The 12,028-nt window shown below is 42.0% G+C and overlaps 1 protein-coding gene across 1 annotated transcript in view; it reads right to left on the bottom strand.

The window, feature by feature from the left end:
• The window catches only part of AGAP1 (ArfGAP with GTPase domain, ankyrin repeat and PH domain 1), a gene marked incomplete at its 3' end in the record, with an annotated part of 256,453 nt that overhangs the window by 160,382 nt on the left and 84,043 nt on the right, over nt 1-12,028 (bottom strand). The window contains exons 5-6 of the mRNA XM_083350931.1: nt 10,711-10,852; nt 8,471-8,605 (exon numbers count right to left, since the gene is read on the bottom strand). Of these exons, the coding sequence (XP_083207057.1) occupies nt 8,471-8,605; nt 10,711-10,852 (277 nt within the window). The remainder of the gene's footprint in view (nt 1-8,470; nt 8,606-10,710; nt 10,853-12,028) is intronic.

Below are 12,028 nucleotides of genomic sequence, written 5' to 3'. Positions count from 1 at the left end.
CAAACATTGGATGTCTTTGCTCTGACAATATAAGAGGCAGCCTTTTGCTTTAAACTGTCTGCTTTGATTCACTGAAGGTGGGGGGAATGTTAACCTGGTTGTTTTGATAAGATAAGGGACAGCGTGCGCTACAGAAAGGAAGTGAAACTTCATATGTTAAACTAATTGGATAATGTGATTTATGATGTGTAATTAAGGGAGGGAATTATGCATGATACAATGTCCTTAGGGGAGGAGATTTCAGATTCTGGCACCTATCCACGAGTGCTGATACATCGTTCTCATTATTATAGACTTTTTAGAATAAAACAATGCTGGACTGTTCTTTGATCTGTCTAGTTGGAGAGGGGGGCAGATGTCAATGCTGCTAACATGAGATGTTCTTGCTTTGACAACAGATGGAAATGCAGCCATTTTCTCTACTGCTTTTAGAGTTAGTTGATGCTGGCAGGGGAAATAGGGATGAGAGTCCAGCTAATCATAACAATAATAACATAGCCGTGGGAACCCAAGGACATTGGGCCCAGAGCTGATAGGGTTTGGGTGGGTTGGAGAGCTGGGGATAAAGCCCGCACTTTAAGCTATATGGGGAAAGTGACTTATGACTGTTTATTGGAGGAGGGAATTGTACTTTGTTACTTTGTATCCCGGGGAGGGGAATTTAGTTTTTGGTTTCAACTATGTAGTTTCGATACTTTGTTTCTCGAATAAAATATTCTTTAAGGTAAACAATGCCTCAAAGTTCTTTTGAAGAGTTTCATGACATTAGCAGCATGGTAATTGTGGACTCCTCCCATAAGACGGCTGTTGAACAGAGTCCTCCTCCAAGATGACTGCTGAACACTAGGGAGATTTTTCTCTCTGGCCAACAATCTGCCATTTTGCTGCCAATGCTGTTCTTTGGCAGCATTGCTAACTAGATCTGAATGTGAGCACTTAGGAATGACCCAAGGTGACTTCTGAACAGTGGTTGAACACCCTGCCCCTCCCCCTAGGACAGGGGTCGGCAACCTGAAACAGTGAAAGAGCCACTCGGAACCGGTTCTCTCACAAAAGAAAAAAACTGGGAGCTGCAAAGGACGTGCATGCGCACGCATGCGCAAAACAACAGGCTTGATTAACAGAACAGTGGAGCCTAAGGGGAGACATGCAGCCGCCCTGCCCCCTCTGCTCTCATTCACTCGCCTTTGCTTGGAAAAGCTTCTCTCACTCTCATTCACTCATGTTTTGTTTGCAAAAGCTTCTCTCTCACTCTCTCATTACCTCACCTTTGCTCTAAAAGCCTTTCATGCTCTCATTCACTTACACTGCTCAAAAAACCTTTCTCTCTCACTCTCATTCACTCATCAACTCAAAAGGCCAGCCACGGCACCTCCATTGACTTCCATGGGGACGCTTGGCAATTAAAACCACTCCTGCTACTCCTTCTACTGCTAACTTTTTCACTTGGTATTTGGTTCCGATTTAACCTGAGAATCCCCGGATGTCACTGCTGGGGGTGGAGGAGGCTGCCCAGGTTCGGCCTTAGCGGAAGCCAATGACAGTAGCAGTGGAGGCGGCGGCGAGAGAGAGATGCTGGAGTTCTGCCGCATCTCCGTCAGCCTCCGCCTCCCCCGCAAAAACAAATCCCCGTGCCGGCTCTCATGGCAGCAGTGAGCCCCAAGGAGCAGGCAATCGCTCCGGCGGCGGCGGCGGCTGTTGGGGCCGCCCAGTGCAGTCTCCTTCTCTGTTTCAGTTTGCTTTCTGCATTTGGAATGAAGACACAAGATTTGGTGTTTCTCTGCGCCCGCTCATTAGCGGGTGCGGAGAAATATCCATTCCCTCTGCTGAGCCATCCCAGTTACTTCCCTGGAGCACCTTCATATCTTGCAAGGGCGCACAGGGAATCCGCGTTTCTCCACACGCGCTGATCAGCGGGCGTGGAGAAATGCCCATTCTCTCTGCTGAGCTGTCCCAGTTGCTTGCATTGCAGAAGGCAAGCATTTGGAATGAAGACTTGAGATTCAGCATTTGTCCCCGCGCGCTGATCAGCGGGCATGGAGAAACGCCCATTCCCTCTGCTGAGCCATCCCAGTTACTTCCCTGGAGCACCTCCATATTTTGCAAGGGCGCACAGGGAATCCGCATTTCTCCACACGCGCTGATCAGCAGGCGTGGAGAAATGCCCATTGCCTTAATAATAATAATAATAATAATAATAATAATAATAATAATAATAATAATAAGAAGAAGAAGAAGAAGAAGAAGAAGAAGAAGAAGAAGAAGAAGAAGAAGTAGTAGTTGGAAGGGACCTTGGAGGTCATCTAGTCCAACCCGCTGTTCAGGCAGGAAACCCTATAACATTTCAGGCAAATGGCTGTCCAGTCTCCTTTTAAAAACTTCCAGTGTTGGAGCATTCACCATTTCTGGAGGCAGGTTGTTCCACTGGTTAATTGTTCTAACTGTCAGGAAGTTTCACCTTAGTTCTAGGTTGCTTCTCTCCTTGACTAGTTTCCATCTGTTGCTTCTTGTCCTGCTTTCAGGGGCTTTGGAGAATAGCTTGACTCCCTCTTCTTTGTGGCAGCCCCTGAGATATTGGAACACTGCTATCATGTCACCCCTCACCCTTCTCTTTGTTAAACTAAAGGTAAAGGTAAAGGTTCCCCTCCACATGCGTGCTAGTCGTTTCCAACTCTAGGGGCTGGTGCTCATCTCCGTTTCAAAGCCGAAGAGCCAGCGCTTGTCCGAGGACATCTCCGTGGTCATGTGGCCGGCATGACTGGACACCAAACGCTGTTACCTACCCACCGTAGTGGTCCCTATTTTTCTACTTGTATTTTTACGTGCTTTTGAACTGCTAGGTTGGCAGAAGCTGGAGGGCAGGAGAAGAAACAATGGTTGGAAACTGACCAAAGAGAGAAGCAACCTGGAATTAAGGAGAAACTTCCTAACAGCAAGGATAATTAACCAGTGGAACAGCTTGCCTTAAGAAATTGTGGGCGCTCCATCACTGGAGATTTTTAAGAAAAGACTAGACAGTCACTTGTCTGAAATGGTATAGGTTCTCCTGCTCAAGCAGGGAGTTGGACTAGAAGACCTCCAAGGTCCAAGGTGCTTTCCAGCTCTATTCTATTCTGTTCTGTTCTGTTCTAGTCTATCTCTCTTATCTACTACATAGAGCAACAACATATCAGATTACAGACAAGGAAAGAAGACTGACACTCAAAAAAAGACTGTTTGGCAATATTTAACCTAGAAGTAAAGAGAAATTTTCTGACAATGATAACAATGGAATAGCTCCATCACTGGAAGTTTTCAAATATTGACTGGACAACCATTTGACTGGGATAATATAAGGCTCTTGCCCTGAACAGGGGGTTGGAATAGAAGACTTCCTAGGTCCTTATAGCCTCATGATTCTTTTTCTAAACAAAAGGCCACACTGCTTGATTTCCACATATATACACTGATATATTACGATATCCTAGGTTCTTGGGAAGAACTTGATACTTATGAAGTCCAATACTAGGTAAAGAACTGGCCACCATGATTTCACATTGTTGTGTATATAGTAATAATTTATAACCTGTATGTATGTGTGTATGTATGTATGTGTACACACCCACACACCCACATACACCCACACATCTTAAGACCGTGAACATATCTAATCCTCCTGTAGATGACCAGGCTGAGCCAGAGGGAGGGGTCAAACATGTCATGAGTCTCTGCTGCCCACAATAGATCCAAGTGTAGCATGCCTTGAATTTCTTTCTATACTTAATTTCCACTATTTTCCCTTGACCGTTGGTAGTTCAGATTCTTATAGAGCTTAAACTTGCAATAAAGCTTTAATCTGACCTACTCCCTTTCACCAAAAATTTTCACACAGGCATGACCTGATTCAATGCTGCCATTGCTTGCTCATACCCAGTAGTAACCACAGCCTTGGTGGAACCAGGGCCCCAAGAAACACCAAAATTTCTGTAGAACCTATTAGGGTCCATAAAGTGTCTAGGGCAGACTGATCAAATATGACCTATCTCCCCACATCGAGGTGCAATCACAAGATAAATCCAAGGCCAACAGAAAGTGAACTGGTCTCTAATAGCATAAGCCAACCTTAGCTGTGGACTTCAAAAGCTGAAGTAGGGAGGTTGCTATGCAGTAGGAAGGCTGGAATGCAAGCAATGGTTCCCTGATTCCTACTGCATAATTCTACAAACAATGCCTCATGACCAACTATCTGCAAAGTATCGCTGAGTTAGAATATCTAAGATGCCACACAGAAGCATTTGTGACAGAACATCTCTAGGAGGGACAACCCGACCTCCCTAGGGCCAACAAGGTTTCAGTAATGCAGGCAAGGTCAGCCCTCTCATCTAATATTGGACTGTAGATGAGGAAAACTTTATTAAAGGATGATTGCACATTAAACAGCAAATGCCAGAAGCTAGGCTTTCTGGAGTTGTGATTTACCGTTTGGGGAAGGCAAGATAGATACAAGGTCACCTTGTAGACCAGAACTTTCCATCTCCCTCTATCCTTCACTTCTACAATACCCTCACCTGGCTCTTCTCCCCCTATTATCCTTATTTATCCTGACCAATTCGCTCCCCCTTCCAAACCAAAGGCCCCATCTAAGTATCAAAACCTCCTGTACATACTATAAGGACTCCGGACCAACTATACTCTCATACTCAAGACTACCAGTCACCAACCACCCTTCTCTAAAACCAACCCACATACATTCCACCAAACCACACCATCTCTATTTCACTCTCACCAATGTGGTGAGGAAAGTTGGGATAATACTTGGTGGCAATGTCGTAGAGCTGAAAAATTCTGGAAAATTATTCATACCAGGATAAAAGTTAAACCAAAAGTCAATTCAACCTGTAAAATTTTTATTGAGCTTTACTCATACCCAGTAGTAACCACAGCCTTGGTGGAACCAGGGCCCCAAGAAACACCAAAGTTTCTGTGGAACCTATTAGCGTCCATAAAGTGTCTAGGGCAGACTGATCAAATACGACCTATGTCCCCACATCGAGGTGCAATCACAAGATAAATCCAAGGCCAACAGAAAGTGAACTGGTCTCTAACAGCATAAGCCAACCTTAGCTGTGGACTTCAAAAGCTGAAGTAGGGAGGTTGCTATGCAGTAGGAAGGCTGGAATGCAAGCAGTGGTTCCCTCTGATTCCTACTGCATAATTCTACAAACAATGCCTCATGACCAACTATCTGCAAAGTATCTCTGATTTATATGTACGGTTATATGTATGGTTATACATTTCCTTAAAATATACCAAATTAACTTTATATATGCTAATTGCTACAAGGACAGGACAGGACAAGGGAAGGAAAAAGGAACAGAAATAGGAAAAGGAACAGGAACAGGAATAGGAAAAGGCAATAGAATAGAAAATAAAGAAGAGAGGAGAGGAGAAGACAAGACAAGACATTATTTGCCCAAGTGTGATTAGGCACACAAAGAATTTGTCTCTGGTGCACAACCTCTCAGTGTATACACAAAACAACAGAATAATAATAATCATAGTATCAGTAAGAGAAGGTAGTAGAAACGATGAGAAGGATAATAGTAATACAGCCATATTACATTATACATGGGTAAATATACTTAGACAGAAGACAATACTGTGGAAATTAGGTGTTCAGCAGAGTGATGGCATGAGGGGAAAAAACTTTTCTCTGTGTCTAGTTGTTTTGGCATGCAATGCCCTGTAGTGGCATCCCAAGGGGAGGAGTTGAAACAGTTTATACTGTGATGGGTCTGTAAATATTTTCTCAGCCCTCTTTCTGAGTGTGCAGTATACAGGTCCTCGATGGAAGGCAGGCTGGTTGCAATTGTTTTTTCTGCAGTCCTAACTATCCATTGAAGGCTGCACTTGTCCTGTTTGGTTGCTGTACCAAACCAGACAGTTATAGAAGTATAAATGACAGACACAGTCATTCCTCTGCAGAAATGTATCAACGGCTCCTGTGGCAGTCTGAACTTTCTGAGTTGACACAGGAAGAACATTCTTTGTTGTGCCTTTTAAATGATAGTTTTAATGGTTTTGATGTTAAGTGTCCATTTCAAATCCTGGGAGATTACAGAGGCCCCAAAACTGAAGGACTGTTTTGTTGATACTGTGTGGTCTAATATAGTAAGAGGTGGTAGAATAGAAGGGCTCCAGCTAAATTCCACTCTCATCTCTATAGTTTTAAGCATGTTCAGCTCCATATTGCTTCGGCTGCATCACAAGGCCAGTTGTTCAACTTCCTGTCTATATGCAGACTGTATACTGCAAAGGTCAGAAAGAAGGCTGAGAAAATATGTACAGACCCCTCACATCCTGGACATAAACTGTTTCAACTCCTCCCCTCAGGATTCCACTATAGGACATTGCATGCCAAAACAACTAGACACAAAGACAGTTTTTTCCTTCATGCCATTACTTTGTTGAACACCTAATTCCCACAGTAGTCTTAGGTACCCATGTAGTATAGCTGTATTACTATTATCCACATCTTTTCTACTATCTTCTCTTATTGATAGCTTATGATTATATTACCTTGTTATTTGTATATACACTGAAAGCTTAAATACCAGAGACAAATTCCTTGTGTCCAATCACATTTAGCCAATAAAATATTCTCTATTAAATTAAATACTAGTGATTTGCCAAAATCCAACTTTGAAAAATGTTACTATGCTGATGATATGGCAATAATTATCTAAAACAAGGATTTTGAGGAAGCAGGAATACATTCTTACTAAGGATCTGAGGTCACTAAGCCAATATTATGAGAAGTGGAGGCTACGCCCTAACCCAAATAAAACAGAAGCATGCACCTTCCATCTAAGCAATCAGGCAGCAAAGAAAGAGTTAAATGTAGCTTTTTCTGGAAAGAGGAAAAAACACAACTATCATCCAAAATATCTTGAAATAACCCTTGACCAATCCATTACATTTGGAAAAAAATTGAAGTAATCAGTCAAAAATTGAAAACCAGAAATAACCCTCTTGAAATTTAACTCAGGTGCCACCCATTTCTCTTGATTGTTGCTGACATGTTTCTATACCTTGATTGGAGTCAACCTGTGGTAAATTAAATTGATTGGACATAATTTGAAAAGGTAAACACCTCTCTATAGAAGGCTTTATAGATGACAAAGCATACTATAACAGAGCAAAAGCCATGAGGCCAAAGGCACTGTCTGCAGACCTCAGAGATAAGATTATTGCAAGGCACAGATCTGTGGAAGGCTACAATAAAATTTCTGCTGCACTGAAGGTTCCTAAGAGCACAGTGGCCTCCATAATTCTCAAATGGAAGAAATTCAGCACAACTAGGACTGTTCCAAGAGCTGGTTGCCCGGTCAAATTAAGCAATCAGGGGACAAGAGCCTTAGTAAGAGAAGTGATGAAGAACCCAATGGTCGTTCTGACTGAGCTCCATTTCTCCTGTGTGGGGATGGGACAGAGTTCGAGAAGGACAACCATCACTTGCAGCCCAATCTGGGCATTATGGTAGAGTGACTAAACAGAAGCCTCTTCTCTTGCAAAACACATGAAAACCTGTTTGGAGTTTGCAAAAAAGCACCTAAATGACTCTGATTGTGAGCAACAAGATTCTCTGGTTTGATGAAACCAAGATGGAACTATTTGCCCACAATTCTAAACGTTATATCTGGAGGAAACCTGGTGCCAGTCATCACCTGACCAATATCATCCCAACAGTGAAGCATGGTGGTGGCAACATCATGTTGTGGGGCTGTTTTTCAGCAGCAGGGACTGGGAGACTGGTTAGGGTTGAGGAAAACCTGAATGGAGCAAAATATAGGGATATCCTCAATTAAAACCTGTTCCACAGCGCTCAGGACCTCAACTGGGCCAAAGGTTCACTTTCCATCATGACAACAATCCTAAACACACAGCCAATACAACACAGGAGTGGCTTAGGGACAACTCTGTGAATATTCTAGAATGGCCCAGCCAGAGCCCTAACTTGAACCTTATTGAACATCTCTGGAGGGACCTGAAAATGGCTGTCCAATGATGGTTGTCATCCAACTTTACTGAGCTTGAGAGGATTTGCAAGGAAGAATGGCAAAAAATCCCCCAACCCAGGTGTGCAAAGCTTGTCGCATTATATCCCAAAAGACTTGAGGCTGTAATTGCTGCCAAAGGTGTTCAACAAAGGACTGAGTGAAGGATCTGAATATTTATGCAAATACAATATTTCAGATTTTTTTTAAAAAAACTTACAGATATTTCTAAACTTGTTTTCACTTTGTCATTATGGGGTACTGAGTGTAGATTAATGAGAAAAAAAATTTCAACAACTGTAGAATCATACTTCAACATAACAAAATTGACAAAATTGAATTCACTATATACTTTAGAATGTTGTTATAGCTCCTTATATTTTTATCACTGCATTTCAATTAGATGGGCAAGTTGTAGTGAAGAGTAAGTTTACCATCCTGAAAGACTCGCTCCACATTCAGCCCATAGGTAGCACAAGTTTCATAGTAGACACATCTCTTCAAATCATTGGATAGTTTCCGTGCTCTAATATCATCAATGACACGAGGATTATTTGAATTTATAGCATCTGTAAAGAAAACAGAAGGCATTTTTGTTTCAGAAAGTTCTTAAAGCAGCTCTCTTATTTTGCATGGCTAGTTGGAATTTTGAAAATACCTCACAAAATAGCTGCCTTACAAAGGTAGCCAATAATTAGTACCCATATACCAGAATGCAACTAAAATGCTTGTTGACGCAGTCCAATTCTGAGGATATCTGGTAGAACATCCAGGATGAGATCAGTGTTATCTCAGGGGAGGTGTTCTACAGGGTTGGTGCTATGGTGGAAGAGGTTGGTCTCCTGGGTCCTGCCAGATGTATCTATTTAGCGAACAGGAACTGCAACATACCCAACCTGATGGGATGGGCAGATGTATCAAGAAGTGGTTCCTCAAATAATCCAGGTTACTACTACTACTATCATTTACCATCACTAGGATGAGGATTTCTATAATCTAAAATATTAGAAATATGCAAGAATTTATGATCTTAAAATCATTTCAACATGACCAATTAAACAAAAAATATGACTTTTAGAGAAAACATGACTTTACAATTTTTCTGAAAATAGCACCCAATTTTTAAAAATCTAAAATATACTAAAATTCTCATGTATGTTAGTAACCTTTAATTAGGTGACATGGTACCTCATAGGGCAAAGTACATAAAAGGGGCTAATTTACAAGAATGCATCCAAAATTTGGGACCCATGATTCCTGTGGGATTAAATCAATGGGAAAGCCACATAAAGTATAAATTGGTTGTGATTTCCCTGACAACTTCTCACAAACAGTCTTTGCTTGTGGGAAGCTTTGCAAGGATGTCAGCAATGGGAAGCAAGCAAGGAACTGGCAAGGTGCTCCGGTAATTCTCACAACTCACACAGCCTTGTCACCCCTTTTGCATTCATGCCATGCTGACTACTCATACTCCCTCATGCATCCCCAACCCATGCTACACCCTCGCACACCCTTCCCAACCTGCGCTGAATTCCCACATCCCCTCCCTGACCCACTTGTCACAACTCCTGCAACCGAACACACTTCTGTGCCTTTTCCCTAACTTCTTATGCACTGCCAAACACCCTTCCGGACCTGCAGCACACTCATGTGCACCCTCTCCCATGGCATCCCTTGCACATCCCCATGCACCCTTCCTGATTCACACGGCACCTTTACAGATCTGTCCTCTTAGCCCCTATTGACCTGCACCACACCTCTCATGCACTCTCACCACCTTTTCCAACCCTCGCTACTCCCTTTCGAACCCTCCCAGACCCACGTGGCACCTATTTCCTTTTAATTAAGTCAAGCTGACTTAAGCTGACAATAGGTATAAACTCAAATGTGGTAGTGAGGAAGAGGAGGGAAGGTAAGTTTGTGCTCCCTGAAAGCTTCTCACAAGGAAATTCAATGGGGAAGCCAACAGAAAACTGGAAGTTTGCTCCTACTCTTACTGCTTTTTGACAAACTGTGGTCATTCTGTTGTTCTGTTTAAGTAAAGATATATCTCCGATGCGATGATCCAATGGGTCATGGGTTGAATAGTCTGTGTTTGTGTGTGTGTATGCGCATATGTGTGTAATATATTATGATAGTATATTATACAAATCGTCTATTATTTCTATGAGGTCTCAGGTCATATAAAGTTAAGTTCCTTTAGCTTGGTCATTGACCAGCAAATGATACAGTAATAATCTGTGGTGGATAAAATACAACTACCCCAAATGGTAAATTCACCAAACATACATTTATCATTGAATGATTTCAGTTGCAAAATATTGACCAAAGGGAAATTCATGGATTTGCTAGGGATATGAAAAAGAAAATATACTGATATGTGAAAATTGCAAGGTAAAGCAGCTATGCATACATATACATGGGAAGATAGTCAGGAACCGCTTTCAAAAGAGCCATGCAAGTCTACAAAAAGACACCATTACTTTGCCTATTCAGAAGGAGGAGCTGTGTATGCATTTTCACATATTCTAAAGCATTTCTTGATTTCCAAAGCTTTATAAATACATACCAATAGTGATAAGATGAATGCTGTTCTTAAGATACAGCGTCACAAAGAAAAGAAGCAAGTCAATGTTTTTCAATAAATAAATATGGTGTAAGAATTACTGCTTACCCTGAGTTCCTACTAGTAACATTGGGATTTCATTAGCATTACGACAGTTTGCCATACGGCTATAATAGTGGTACACTGTCTGGAAGCTAATTTCATCCTCAAGGCTGAAGACAAAGATAACAGCATCAATCCACATGGCAAACTGTAGAAAAAAAATTAAAAGAAACCCTTAAAATAGAGGAAATCTGATGTCAAACTCAAGCCACACACTTTAGGACACAGATGTCAAACTCGCCACATCACATGATGTGTCATGATGTATCGCAACTTTTTTTGCATTGCCGAAGGTGGGGTAGGCATGGCCTCTGTATGATACAACTGGCCTGCAGGCCGGCAGTTTGATACCCCTGCTTTAGGATCTAAATGGGTATCAGGTTACCCAGCAACAAATATTTTATTAGCAAATTACACTAGAGTAAGAATTTTATAAAGTCAATTTTCTGATTTGGCTGCTTAAAACATGGGGTTGCTTTGACCATTAGAAGCTTTGCATGGCAGCTTTGAGAATCTTCTTATATGAATTGAACATGCATATGCAGGTACAGAAGGCACTTCTGGCAGATCCAAAGCTGCAGGAGCCCTTATTCCACCCCAGAGAAATGGTTGTCCAATCTTTTCTTGCAAACCCCCAGCAATGAAGCAACCACAACCCTGGGAGGCAAGCTGTTCCACTAACTGCTTTCACTGTCAGGAATGTTCCAGGTTGGATCTCTCTCTGACAAGCTTCTTCCCATTGCTTTTTGTCTTTGTCCAGGAGAATTGCTTGGAGAATAAATTGACCGTTTCTTCCCTGTGATAGCCGTTGAAATTGGAAGACAGCTAACATGTCTAAAGCCTTTTTCTTTTATTAGGTTAAACGTAATATTTCCCTTAGCAGTTCATCATACTGATTTAGCTTCCAGACCCATTATCATCTTTGTTGCTCTTCTCTGCACTCTTTCTAGGGCTTCAGCACTTTTTGTGTGTCATGTTAGCCAGAACTGGGTACAGTATTCCATGTGTAGCCTTACTAGTGCTGTGCAGAGCAGTACTATCACCTCTTGTTGACGCAGCCTAGGACTGCACTGGCTTTTTTGGCAACATCAACACACTGGCAGCTCATACATAAGTGATGGTCCACCAGAATACCAAGATCCTTCTCACAGATATTACTGTTGAGCCAGGTACTGTCTATTCTGTTCCTGTGCATTTGGTTTTTCTTGCCTAAGTGAAGGACCTTACTTTTCTCACTACTGAACTGCATCTTGTTGGGTAGGAGCCAATGTTCAAATATGTCAAGATCCTTCTCAATCTTGAGTTCATCTTGTGTTAGCAATTC

This window comes from Vipera ursinii, assembly GCF_947247035.1.
Source record: "Vipera ursinii genome assembly, chromosome: 1".
Lineage (NCBI taxonomy): Eukaryota > Metazoa > Chordata > Lepidosauria > Squamata > Viperidae > Vipera > Vipera ursinii.
The sequence above is the reverse complement of the archived record's forward strand: the minus strand, read 5'-3'. Positions and strand labels throughout refer to the sequence as shown.